This window comes from Perca flavescens, chromosome 3, assembly GCF_004354835.1.
Source record: "Perca flavescens isolate YP-PL-M2 chromosome 3, PFLA_1.0, whole genome shotgun sequence".
NCBI lineage: Eukaryota > Metazoa > Chordata > Actinopteri > Perciformes > Percidae > Perca > Perca flavescens.
This window is the reverse complement of record NC_041333.1, coordinates 32,706,741-32,721,391: the sequence shown is the minus strand read 5'-3', so window position 1 is coordinate 32,721,391 and position 14,651 is coordinate 32,706,741. Positions and strand designations below refer to the sequence as shown.

The window sequence follows — 14,651 nt, the reverse complement described above, 5'->3', positions numbered from 1 at the left end:
CATAGTGTGACGACCCTACAGTCCATTCAATCTACACAAACCTTTGTAATGGTGCATGAACAAATATAAAAAAAAATAAAAATAAGAAAACTATTAGAGAGAGTGATACACACGTTTGAAACTGAACATGAGCAGCATGTTCAGTTTCAAAGGCTTCTTCCCTCCACTTTGGCATCACAATAAAACAGGATTAATTCATTTCTACTCAAGTTCCAAGTTCCCATCTGACTGGTAAACGTCTTTATGAAATGTATCCCCCCATCTAGCTCCAGGCTGCTGATTGTTGTAGCTCCAACATTATAGAAAAAGTCCCTGCAGGCTGGCTAACAGTGGGACACCAAACAGCAAAACAATTATTTCATTTATAAATAAATATATTATTAAACACATGGGGCTCATGCTTGTGAAAAAAAAACTCATTTAAGAAAATGAGAAAATGTTTCATTCTGCTGCAGTAATGCAGAACTCATTACAGTGCTGTGAGTGTATCTGTGTGTCTCTGCTCCGAGTTGTCTAATGTGGTATGGATGACTGGGTTTTGCAGAGAAAGTACAAAGTACAAAAGTTATTGGTGGCTCGAGACAGAAACGTTATCGTGCTGCATTAAATCATTGCTGAAAAATCTTTCATCTGCACGCAGAAGAGTGTCGAGAACATTTTGATCACTTTGTCTTTTTCACATTCTGCTTTTGCTGCTGTCCCTCTTTTCTTTTCTTTTTTAAATCATGCTCACTCCCATTCCACACTACTTTGTTTGATGTACTCCGTTTTCTCTCGGTACACTTGTTATTTCATTACAGTCCTGTTTTACTCTCCCCTTTTCTATTACCTCGACCACTCTGCTCTGGGCCTTCCCCTTCCACTCCTCTCCTATTTTAGGTAGCTGCACCTGTCACTATCACATTCCCTCCTTCTGCTGACCAGCAGATACTTAGAGGTCTCACTAAGAGATACTTAGAGGTCTCACTTGGAGAAAGAGAAAGACTCTCATGCTCACTGGGAAGGCATTGAGCACAGTTAAACTAGTTGATAATTTATGATGGGCAAAAAACTAAAGTAAAATCAACCAATCACCGCCCCCAAAAAAAAAGCAAATGGCATTTGAGTTACAAAAATGGTAAAGTCTCTTAAAGATTAGTGTGTTATACAGTGGGGGAAATAAGTATTTGACCCCTTGCGGATTTTGCAGGTTTGCCCACTTACAAAGAATGCAAAAATCTACAATTTTAATCATATGTACATTCTAACAGTGAAAGACAGAATCCCAAAGAAAATTCCAGAAAATCACATCATATGAATTTATTAAAATTGATAACCATCTGATGAGGAAAAACAAGTATTTGACCCCCTGGACAAACAGCAAGTATTCTGGCTCCTACAAGCCAGTTAGTCTTTCTTTAAGACACAGTCCCAATCCGAACCAATTATCTACATTAAATATACCTGCCTCACCTCGTTACCTGTATAAAAGACACCTGTGAACACCCAAACAACCAGCATCCAACATCACTACCATGGGCAAGACCAAAGAGCTTTCTACGGACATCAGGGACAAGATTGTTGATCTGCACAAGGCTGGGATGGGCTACAAGAGAATCGGAAAGCAACTTGGAGAGAAAAGATAAACTGTCGGTGCAGTTATCAGGAAATGGAAGAAGCACCACACCACCGCCAACCTCCCTCGGTCTGGGCCTCCACACAAGATCTTGCCTCGTGGGGTGTCCCTGATCATGCGAACGGTGAGGAATCATCCCAAAACCACAAGGGGGGAACTGATGAATCAACTGAAGGCAGCTGGGACCACAGTTACAAAAGAAACGGTTGGTAACACACTACGCCGTCATGGATTGAAATCCTGCAGCGCACGCAAGGTCCCCTGCTCAAGAAGAAACATGTACAGGCCCGCATGAAGTTCGCCATTCACCACCTGGACGACTCAGAAGAGGCCTGGAAGAAGGTGATGTGGTCAGATGAGACCAAAATAGAACTTTTTGGCCTCAACTCAACTCGTCGTGTTTGGAGGGCAAAGAACACCGAGTACAACCCAAAAGAACACCATCCCCACCGTCAAGCATGGTGGTGGCAACATCATGCTTTGGGGATGTTTTTCAGCCAAGGGGACGGGACAACTCCATCGTATTGAGGGGAGGATGGACGGGGCCATGTATCGTGGAATTCTGGACCGACATCTCCTTCCCTCAGTGAGAGAGCTGAAGATGGGTCGAGGATGGGTGTTTCAGCACGACAACGACCTAAGCACACCACCAAAGCAACAAAAGAGTGGCTGAAGAAGAAGCACATCAAGGTTCTGGAGTGGCCTAGCCAGTCTCCAGACCTGAATCTGATTGAAAATCTTTGGAGGGAGAGCTTAAAATTCGAGTTGCCAGGCGACAAACTCGAACCTGAATGATTTGGAGGCTGTCTGCAGGGAGGAGGGCCAACATCCCTGCCGAAATGTGCACAAACTTTGTCACCAACTATAAAAACCGTTTGACATCTGTGCTGGCCAATAATGGCTTTTCTACAAAATATTAACATGTTGTTTGTCCAGGGGGTCAAATACTTGTTTTTCCTCATCAGATGGTTATCAATTTTAATAAATTCATATGATGTGATTTTCTGGATTTTTCTTTGGGATTCTGTCTTTCACTGTTAGAATGTACATATGATTAAAATTGTAGATTTTTGCATTCTTTGTAAGTGGGCAAACCTGCAAAATCAGCAAGGGGTCAAATACTTATTTCCCCCACTGTACATTTCAGTAAAAATGCATAACTGACAACAGAATTAGGGTTAAAATCTTAAGAATGGCTTTAACAGCAAACAATCCATAAAGTGTTTCGATAGGGTTGCTAAGAAATACCTACAAAATAGCATGAATATGTTTCCATATTTTATGATTTTCACTCACGACTAAGCTACCGGGTACTCTAAGCTTAAACAGTAATAATTCACAAATCAGATTCTAAGAAACGCTGAAGTTGAATTTCATTGACACATATTGTTTTGACAGCCCGCACGCACGCCCGCACGCACGCACGCACTCACACACACACACACACACACACACACACAGATACACACACACACACACACACACACACACACAGACAGACACACACACACAATTCCCCTCCGGCTCAGAGTTAACTGCTACAAACTACCACACATCAAACATTGAACAGCCTCTGCCCTTTAATAGACGGTAAGTCTGGCAGACAGCTACAATTCAAAGAAAAACACGGCTATAAATAAATTATTTTAGCTGGCCTCATTCCAAAAATCCCTTCCTCTAAAAAAAAATAGTCTATTTGCCTTAAGAGTAAGCAAAGTACTTTCCTAAACAGCAGGCCTGTTTAAAACAGGTGTGTAATCCAAAAATTGAACCTAGAGAGTTAAAAGGCAGATAGAGATTGATTGTGCAAGGCAAGCAACATACCTTAGTCCAAATGAAAATACATCTTAATAGCCTGAGAAAATAGGAAACTGAAATATGAAATACATCCAAGAAACTATCCACCAACCAAAACATTAAACTACAAATATCCTTGAACTTCCCTTGAAGTTGACAAAGCACACAAAGGTAGTCTTCATAGTTTCAGCTCAGCCATCGCTCAAACTTTATCTAGTTAATAGGACCATATTTTCCGATTTCTCCTGACAGCTACTGCCACTGTTTTACTGGGCCCCAAACCAAATGACTGCACGGTGCAAAACATCTTTTCTGGCAAAACTCTGTTTGCACACACATTCTGGGAGATCGGGCATCTGGGAAGCTTTTGAAATGATGAAGTAAACATTGGGTGTCTGGACTCGTTTAGCTACAGAACACTTAATGCTGCACTTGCTTCCACAGTATTTTTTTACTGTGGCTTTCAAAAATAAATAAAAAAAACGTAGCAGTAGGTTTGCTTTTACTACAAATCACATCGACTTGAAATTACTGCCATCCATTTTGATGGTATGTTTGTCAAAGTAACATTATAGTGAGAGTAAAGCTGTGCAGTACCAGCCAATGATAACGTATCAGTGACTCAAAAATATGGATTTGATGTTCAGTATGCATAAGATCATTATATCCAAAAATCTAAAATTGTATTACATGTATTCAAAAATCTGCAGCAAAAATGTAATTATATTTATAGTATGGTTTTATTTGTGTGTGGTTAAAATAGTTTGGAAGAAGGTGAATAGATACGTTTAGCACCAAATGTAATAGTTAACCGATTTATTTTTTTATATTTTAAACTATTCAATGACTACAACCCGCACATGGACGTCTTTGAAGCTAATCATTCAGCCTCTGCATGCGCGCACGTGCAAACACACACACACACACACACACACACACACACACACACACACACACACACGTTTGCATAATAGTTGTGTCACTTTACTTCTGCCGGATCCCCCCCTTCTCTGTTTCTGTCCCCTGCCTGAGAGAGCAAACCACCTGTTTATTGTGTAAACGGCTGTGACCAAAGCAAGCAGACTAACAGGTGCTCTCTGTGTGTGTGTGTGTGTGTGTGTGTGTGTGTGTGTGTGTGTGTGTGTGTGTGTGTGTGTTCTTGCCCTGCTGTAGACGTGTTCATCTCCTGGGCTCAGCACTTCTAAAACCCTGTTTCGCTCGCACCCTCCCCACCTCCCTCACCCCCGTCCTTGCTGCTGTAGCTTATGATGTACACCACACGTGTCAAACTCAAGGCCCGCGGGTCAAATCCGGCCACTTGCTAATTTTGATCCGGTCCCTATATACATTTAGGTTCACAATACATTTTGGCCCAAATACTTTTTGTCACTTTTCATGTTTTTTTCGACATTTTTGACGCTTTTTCCAAACGTTTCAGGCACTTTCTTCGTCATTTTTGTCATTTTTGACTATATGAAACATGCAATAATACAGATAAAGATATTTGACTTTTCCCATGACATAAAAGCAATAAACTATATGTCTGGCCCTTGATGTGATTCTCATTTTCTAGTGTGGCCATTAGGGAAGTTGAGTTTGACACCCCTGATGTACACGCTGGGCGCGTTTTGTAAAAGAGAGATAGGGGACCAAGACAGTTCGGATAACAATTGTGGAGAGTCTCAGGACAAATAAAAATCATTGTGACCAAATGAAATATGTATCATAGCTTTCGGTTTCCGCAGTCAATGTCATCTCAACAACAGAATTAGAAATCGGCATCTCAAAGAAAGAGAGACAGTGGTGATGGGGTTAACCTTTTTGCAGAATTTAGTGAGGATACCCTGTAGGGCAGTGCCGTAGAGGGCAATGTTTGTACAACCTGCTTTTGGACTATGTTTTTATTTTGTTACCTTTGGGTGATGTCAGGCAGGTGATTGTGAGGCTACAGTCGAAACACCCAAATGCAGACGGTCGAGGCAGATAAGGATAGTTCAATGATTTAATGCCCAGTTGAAGATGCAAATGAGCTTGCAGGCAGGTGCTTGCAGAGCGGTATGCTGTTAAGCAGGCAGACAAGCAACATGGCAACAAAGAAACTACAATCATACGACTGTGGAAAAGGAGCAGGTTCAGGTGGAAGTTCAGGTGAGGGGAATAAGTTGATTGGAGGGCAGATGGGAGTGGCAGGATCTGGAATAATAGTAGAGTCTGAAGGCGTCTAGGGGACAGGTAAAGTCCATCAAATATAGGGAAAATAAAAGACAAAAAAAACAGTAGCTGGCAGAATCAGCTTTAAAAACAGACACAATGTAAAAACCCCTAAAACCTTCAAATTGTACACAGTCCAACCAACAACCAGCATCCACCCAGTGAACGCCGAATTGTTCTCAAAAGACGTCTAGATGTCACCATTAAATCTGGGCTAAATTGTTTTTTTTAAGATTATTTTTTGGGCTTTTCCGCCTTTAATTGACAGGACAGCTAGGTCAGAAAGGGGAGAGAGAGGGGGAAGACATGCAGGATATCGTCACAGGTCGGACTTGAACCCTGGACCTCTGCGTCGAGGCATAAACCTCTAAGTATATGTGCGCCTGCTCTACCCACTGAGCCAACCCGGCCACGAATCTGGGCATTTTTTACATTTTTTAAAGATGTCTAGGTTGTTTGCACATTGGTTGTACTGGTTGACATCTAAGACTTTCACATTTCAAAAAAAATCTAGCCTGGTTTTAACATCTGGTCAGCTTTTAATCTGCAAATCACCAAATCAGTGCTTCCTGCAGACATAAGCGGCTGCACAGTTGTGACAAAAGTAACTTTGGCGTCTGCAGACCTGCATTTGTCACAATTGACAGTCACAACAATGAACAAGATCTCTGTTCACTTGACACGCAGAGACACACACCCATACCCACATCTACACACGTACACACACACACCACGTCTCCCGAAGGATGCTGGCAAGTAGGACACTGACTCCTCTGGTTTGTCCCTCCAGAGTGTGTGCACTTATAGTGGCACACTATAAAAAGAAACTGCTGTTGTAGACTGGAACTTGAATACCCGTTCAAACCATGGTTCAAACTCTGTCGCCTGTGTGATTCACACCGCAAAATCACGACACAGTAATGGCATCGAAACAGTGACACAGCAGAGAAACGGCACCATTGTATGAACTCTGGGTTACCTGATGTAGACTCTTATGTGTTCATAGCACAGTGAGATATTTTGGGAGTCTGTGGCTGTTTCTACAAGAGAAAATGTGCTGGCTATTGCAAGCTAAGCCAATCTCTTGACAGCAAATGCGTGGGCTCAAGTGCTTGCAGGGAGTTTTTCTTTAGGGACGAGGTTGAATACCAGACAGCCGTAGTTTAGTCTCGCATTGCCAGACCTTCCTCCACAGTGCTGCGCAGGAGGGTCTGGCTAGTCCACACAGCATTCCGGGATGGGAGAAAAACGTGCTCTGGTTTATTGGCATTTCTTTAAACCAATCACAATCATCTTGGGTGACGCTAAGCCCCGGACATAATGACGGTGCCTCTGCAAAATAGCCTCGGGATTAACTTGTTTTGGTGGAACGTGTACGTCCAAAAGTTATTTTATTCGTGCAACAGTAAACTCAGATTGGACAGATAGTCTAGCTAGCTGTCTGGATTTACCCTGCAGAGATCTGAGGAACAGTTAACCATAGTCCTCAGAAATCCACCAGAGTCTAGAATGCCAACACAAAGAAAGCAGAAGGTGACGGACATCCAGCCTGAAAAGAGGGACATCCGGCGGAATTTCCGGCGGCACTTCACCAATCCCGGAAGTTGAACGTCGGTGATATAGACTACCCGTAGTTCAACATCTACTTAAGTAACCTGCTACTGTACAGCAGGTGGCATGGCTCAGCCCCACCAGCTAGTGTGTAGACTGTAAAACTATTCAAGCCACACTCAGCGTTGTATGAGTCACAGGCCTGGGCCATATTAGCATAACACAATAAAACCCAGAATAGAATAGATCGGCACTGCTGAGTAATCTCAGTGTGGCCTTTTGTGGTGTGAAAATGATCACTAGAGATGTGCTGAAGAAGTAGCCTATATGCATAACATGTCTCCCAATATGTCACACTGTACAGGATTCAGCATTTAAAGGATCTAGTCTCCTCTTCTGTTCTTCTCTTACTATTTAACAACAACAAAAAAAACATGGGGGAAAAAAAAAACACAAAATGCAGCAAGACTACACTGCCTTACTCCCAAAATCACACCCCAACAGCTTTTCATCTTATTCAGAGGATTCCCAGCAGTGATGAAAAACAAGTTGAGTAACAGAGAAAAAGGCTAAAAATGAAGACACTGACAGGATTATACTGCTATAATTTTTTCAGCTTCTTCCTTAAATAGACAATGTTTCTCAGACTACAGGAACACCTACAAGCTCAAAATAACTATATATATATATATATATATATATATATATATATATATATATATATATATAAATAAAAACAACAGGGGAGGAGGGAAAACCCGAATAACCTACTGAAGAGTTTGTGTGTTTGTTCCATCATTACACTCAAGAGCCTGATGATGGACTGGAGGGATCTTTGATGTTTTAAAAGTGTGGAGAAATCTGTCTTATTATTGATTGCTTAGCTCATAATGGCAAGTTAAACCTTGTACATGCCAATTACTATACAAAAGGACAGATTATAAAGAGCAGCTGGCAGTGAGGTAAACTACAGCACATCACTATGGAGGCGCTTCTTTACAACACCAATATATGTTTACCTAACCTCAAAAACACCCAAGATGGTGTTTCTGATTTTAAAACCCCATGCTGAGTCTTGGCACACAGGCTGTGAACCTCCACGGCGGTTTATGTAACTGTAAAAAGATTATATCAGGTGAATATATATGACTACGGTCAACTGCCCCAGCCGGTCCAGGTGAGGTAAGAACTCCTCTCCCTCCCACTCCACTTTGATCACACCTCCCACTTCCAATATAACCCAGGGAAAAACCCCAGCAGAGAGGAACAGCTGACTCACACAACGCCTCCCATCACTGGTCGCTAATTAAAAGACTGATAACACAGACCATTTGATGGCCGCTTTAATCCAAAGATTCTCACAGCACCACAAGCACTTACATTTTTAGCCATGTTCCCCCCGGTGGGGATTGAGCCCCTGACCCCGACAGTGTTAGTGTCAAAGATAAACCCATTGAAGTATACATGGCATTAATAATTCACATACAGCTGCATTGTTTTTCCTTTTGAAGTGATGGTGTCTAATGGTTTCATTCTAACCGAGCCTCTTGAACCAAAGGACAAACCCACTGAAGGCATTCATAGTGTCTGACCTCTATGTCACACAATTCATTTCCCAGTTTCGGAGGAGAATAAAAATAAAAACACGGTTTATCGTTTTGTAACAGGAGCAACAGCTGCGTTGCTCTGTAATGCCGTCTTCTGGATTTCGTGAGCTCGACAGATATCCGCTCCACGAATATAATTTGCTTGTGGTCTTTCTGAATGCCGCTGTCTGGGCTCTTTTGTACTTGAACTATTATTTCACAGCTAATTTGATTCAAGTGGCAGTGAGGTGGACATCGCAGAGCCGGCAGCGGTGAAGTGGAGCCCCACTTTGACAGAAATACATTTCACTGTGGGGGGTTTTGTTGATGCTCTACTTCTCAAAGACAAACTACGTGAGCTGAGTCTCATGTTTGAGAATGTTTCTTACATAATCCTTGATAGAAAGAAAGCCTGGCAATTCATATTCAGTATTATTACTTATTGGCTTTAATTGTATCATGTTATTGTTAAAAACATCAATAAACTGTTTTGTCTAAATAAATGATCCCAAGCAAAGTGTCATGAAAAAACACACTTTCTGTTTTATATAGTCGGAAGAGTTTTGTCTGAATGAGTAACAGTAGTCAAATTGTCTTTATTATTGTACTTAATTAATATACTGATATTCTTGTGATATTCAGTCCTTCCAGAAAAATGCGGAGTTTTTTTGTGATTGTTGCAGGCAAAAATCCTTGATTATGTGGCACGTTTTCTTAAAAAATGCGATGGAATATGCGGGATATTTATGCAATTTTATGCGATGAAATTGCGGGAACTTGCAAAACTGCAGGAAATTGCAAAAACTGCAGTTTTTGAAAAAGAGAAAAAAAAAAGTGATTCCCCAACACCCTGCTTTTCGATGATGTTTACGTCGCGTAATTACGTCACTTCATAATGTTCCCATGGTAACAGGGGGAAATGGCTGCTCTTGTGTGAAGTAAACGCAACATTTTTCAACTTTCTGCTAAGATATATGTGACTTTTTTGCAACGAAAATGCAGGGATTATGAAATCATGCAAGCACCGCATATTTTGCGCGGAAATCGGCAATTTATGCGGCAATTTATGCGGCAATTTATGCGGCAATTTATGCGGCAAAAGTGCGGCGTATTTGAAAAAATGCAGACTTTGGTTGATTTTGCATTGAATTATGCGATCGCATAATCGCGTTTTTCTGGAGGGACTGGACACTGACTTCAAACATATTGTCGAATTCTAGATGATGCTCTGGCAGTAACCTAACCTATGATCTTCCAGGGCCATTTGACTGGGAAAATACCAAAGAGCCACACACAGAGTGGGAGGGGTCATCAGACAGGCGATTATTGGTGTCAATAATAACATTGTTTGGTATATTATAGGTTTGGGTGCACAGAAACAATCTATCTAGCTCTAGCCTTGAAAACCCATTTCCCCAACTCAGCTCTTTCAGGTCATTTGTCAGGGTCCTCCCCCATGGAGTTTGACACTGTGAAGTGGATATCTCTACACTGTGAGTGTTGGCTTCTCCAAGGAAGACGTGCAGCCTTTGGCCAGCTGTCCCCTGCAGGCTCTGGCTAGCTTGTTGCTCTGCCTCTTCACCCCACACTGACAGGCTCTACTTTCCTCAAGACAAAAATAGATACCGATGCTAACAGATGCACCAGCCCCTGTCTATCTATCTTGGCTCACACACACACATATGCACACACACACTGTTACCCACCTATTCTTAAGCCCAGAATATTCTGGACGTAATAGAAAAGAGATTTTGGTGAGACAATTAGCAGTGCATTCTGAAAAGATCAAAATAGGATCACGTAATGTAGGTTAGATTTCTGCGCTCACACGAGACTAAAGAAATCAATTACCAAGTTTAAAGAGAGCAACTAATAAGCGGGTCATGGCACATTCGGGGCAATGCAAAAATAGTCAACTATATACAGAAGCGAGCCTTGGCTCAGAGAACTGCAACTACAGATTTGACTTAAAATACTCAAATGCCTGAACAGCAAAAGTGATACAAGGGAAGAAGCTGTGAAAGCAGAGGACACTAAAAATCTAGATTTAGAAGAGGTAAATCACGTAGAGTTGAATTGCTTTTTCAGTAAAAAAAAAAAAAAAATTTCCTTCCTCATTGCTCTCATAACTCCTTATATCCTCCAACTCCTCTCCAGCAGCCAGTGCAGGTTTCCCAAAAAGGAAAGTAAGCAAGACTCACCGTTCGCAGGAACTGAATCTCCTCCTCTCCCTCTGCCCCTTCTGCCATCCTTTGCCGAGGGTTATTCGCAGCTCCTCGGGAGAAAACAGAAAATCCTTCTGTTCAGGAATTGGATTTTTTATCTCCTTTGCTACGTCCCACCCTCTCGCTCCCCACGTTGCACCTCTCTCCTTCCCTTCTTGTTGCTGTATCCCCCTCTCTCTCTCTCTCTCTTTCTCTCTCTCTCTCTCTCTCTCTCTCTCTCTCTCACACACACACACACTCAGTGTATCTCGCTCTCAGTGCTACTGTGTGTGGGTGTGTTGAATGGACAGCATGAGCCCTGTGGCTCTCACGGTGTTGTGAGTGAGAGTGACGGGAGGCGAGGCTCTCCCCGGCTCCTCTCTCCTCTCGCCTTGCATCCCCCAACAGCAGTTGGGGGGCAGGCACATTTACACGGCTCCCATCCCACTGTAGAAGTGGGCCACTCCTTCACACAGGCTGACCCCCTCCAACACACACACACAGCTCCTTCCACATGTCTGAGGCTATAAAAGGAAAAGGGGGTGAGAACTAGGTTTTGGGAAGTGTGCAGTAAGAACAGATGCACACACACACACACACACACACACACACACAAATAGAAAAGTGTACAAATTCCTGGAAACTTGGTTTCAAATAATTAACAATATTTGTAGCATTACATACAACAATCAAAGCTAAAGTTAGAGACAAAAACATCCTTATCCTTAATAAATCTGATAATCTGCTTGATCACCCTTTGGTGTGGTTACATCAGATGTGTGTTTGTGTATATGACTCCATCACTTTACTATAATATGATACATGTCTAATATCTCATGTTTTAAAGCCCTGAGTTGAGTCTTCAGCTTGTTTATGTTGTATGAACAGCAGTTTAAAAACCCAGAGGAAATCATTTAACAATGATATAATGCAGAGAAAAGCTGCAGAGCTTTACATTTGAAACAGGAATCAGTGAATGTTTGATATTTCTGATTAATATGGGACCTAAGGTCAATTTTTAAAAGTTAAAATGGCTGTCAATTAATTTCTTGTTGATCATAAGCAATTAAATGAATAATAATATCATCCTAGTTTGCAGTTATCATTCATTGTGTTTCATCACCTACAGTTTGGCAAATTCAGCGCAGTGGATACTACTGATGCTTTTTTATACAGTCCAATCAATAACAGGATGAGACGCTCGGACATTATAGCCGGCTTTTAATTAGCTCTGTGCTCTTTCACACTTTTCCATAATATTTCACATGTTTATGCTTCAGTGTTAAAGTAGCAAAGGTCTTACCTGCACTAAGAACAGTAATTAACATTTTATTTTTTAACACCATCGTCAATTAACTGTACAGTAGCAATATCGCTGTCAACAGCCCCCAGACATTTCTGTGCTGCCTCTGTAGTCAGGCAAGAAAAATCTTTGCAGTAATTTAAAAAAGGGATGAGCGTGTCCTTTGTCTTAATGACTGGGCATGATTCCAAAAAGGTCATTAAGTTGAGACATTTCATGATAAGGAAATTGTGATGTAATAATGTCAGCAGTGCTTCCTTTTTTTCCTTTCTGTTTTTGGAGGTGGTTGGTGGCTATGAACAGTGATTAATCAGCAGAAAATTGATAACAGATTAAGTCATTTATTAAGCAAAATGCCACAAAAAACATTTGCTAGTAACAGCTTTTCAAATGTAAGGATTTGCTGCTCTTCACTGTTATATATCATTGTTTATTCAATATATTTAGGTACTGGACTGTTAGTCGGACATAACAAGCAATTTGAATAGTCACCCTGGGCATAGAAAATTATGATGGCCATTTTTAGTATTTTCTCTTATTATAGAGACCAAACATCCAATTTAATTGAACTGAATATTAAAAGGTGTCCATCCAGCTTTTTTGGTCAGTCTCCATACAGCATGAATAAAACCCCCTAAGTGTTATTTTAGCTCTAAAAATTATACCTTTACATAAAGACAATGTGCCAGAAATAATCTTTGCAGACTACAAAGGTAAAGAAAAAATGCTATCTTCTCACAATATCAACAGCTCTGTCTGGACAGCCTGCATCCCTGGAGGAAATTGTGGATTTGCATGAGTGTCAGTGTCACACCCCTCGTACCAGGCGGCAGGATGCACCATGCAGAAAACCTGGAAGTCTGAGTGGGGAAAAAGCGCATGACACAGAAACGGTGACCATCCTCTAGGCAGTGGGCACATATACACACACACACACACACACACATCCTTACCTCCTCAATCTCCATCTGGCATCCTTCAGCATGCTCTCATCCTCGCCCATCTCCCGCTGCAACAGCAGCTGGCAGCGGATAAAGATGTTTTGGGACGCCGCTACAACTCCGTCCAGCGAGTAAAACGGGAGAGGAGAGGAGGCGGAGGATGCGATATGCCACTGAAGCAGAACTAACATGAATTCTGGGAGTATGAGTCCTAATTCAGAGGGAACCTGCTGTCGCCCGTTATTTTTTTTATTTTTTTTTGCCAACTCACGAACCCGCCTCTGTTTACGTGCAGTTGAGGCTGCGCGCCTGAGGGTGGCGACAATGTACTGAGAATTGAACTCAAATCTCTGTACAATGAGCTCCAATTCTGACTCCAAAATGATCAATAATTAGCAATAGCTTTTAAAAAAAGAGTCACGGTAGCACCCCGAGCAAACAAAGGTAGCTAGCGTTAAGTCTTGGCAGATGGACAATGCAGCTTATTGTGCTGCTGCCTTGAAATGGAATCATAACAAACAAAAGGAAATAAATGACCCGTAAGGTAACACTAAGGTGGGCTAACTGTTAGTTAGGCTACATTACTTGCTAACAACAATACTTATTTTTTTTCAGTGGCCTATGCTAACAACAAGGCAACGTTAAGGAACGTATCACATGACAAAACAAGTGAAATTCTTTAAATGTTATATATTAAAGTAGGCTTATTAAACTGACAACTCTACAGTGCTGTCTTACGCGTAATTTAACAGACAACCGCGTGAGTTACCGTTTCTTTTACTTTTCTCTGCCGTCAATTTACGTCAATACAATTTAAAAGACTTCCGTTTTTACCAGAAATAGCAAAATAAAAGCCTTATAACAAAATGCACTTAATTCACAAACTTAACACGTTAATCACTACACTAATTGCATATGGGCGGTCTGTAAGACTCGCAGCTAAACTGTCATTATGATGTTAAATTGTAATAAAGCATGTGTCAAATTTCTTAATTTTTACCAGCTGAGTTGATTGCAACTCTTCCTGTTTTACATAACTATTACCTAAGGTTACAGTAAGATTGCTACATTGCCAGGAAATAGCATTGAATACTTTTTTTTTCTTCTGTGACATTTCTATGTTCCCTCTTTAAGTCCTTCAATGATCTCATTTCTAATGCAAATCCAAATGCATTTTTAGGTGTTTTGGACTTGGCGTGCATTGACTGCAGGATTCCTTCTCGGTGTATCTTTCCCTGCTTTTGAATGCCATATTGCCCACTCTCTCTGCCAGCCAGTCAGCTTCCTGCAGCTAAGAAGCCACCTCTGCCGACTCGGGGACATTAATGTCCCCTGTTTGGTCTCCCCTTCCTCTTGGTGTGTCAAAACAAGGATGCCTTTGAGTCTCCCTGTCCAGCTGCACAGCCACATTCATAAGCACAAACACTACCCCCCTGTTTAATC

General features: G+C 41.5%; 1 protein-coding gene across 5 annotated transcripts in view; it reads right to left on the bottom strand.

Moving 5' to 3' along the window:
• Positions 1-11,196, bottom strand: part of ryr1b (ryanodine receptor 1b (skeletal)) — a 79,412-nt gene extending 68,216 nt beyond the window's left edge. For all 5 annotated transcript variants that reach the window (XM_028572666.1, XM_028572673.1, XM_028572685.1 and 2 more), the window contains exon 1: positions 10,962-11,196. In XM_028572666.1, the coding sequence (XP_028428467.1) occupies positions 10,962-11,009 (48 nt within the window). In that variant the 5' untranslated portion in view covers positions 11,010-11,196. The remainder of the gene's footprint in view (positions 1-10,961) is intronic.
• Between the last annotated feature and the right edge of the window lie 3,455 nt (positions 11,197-14,651).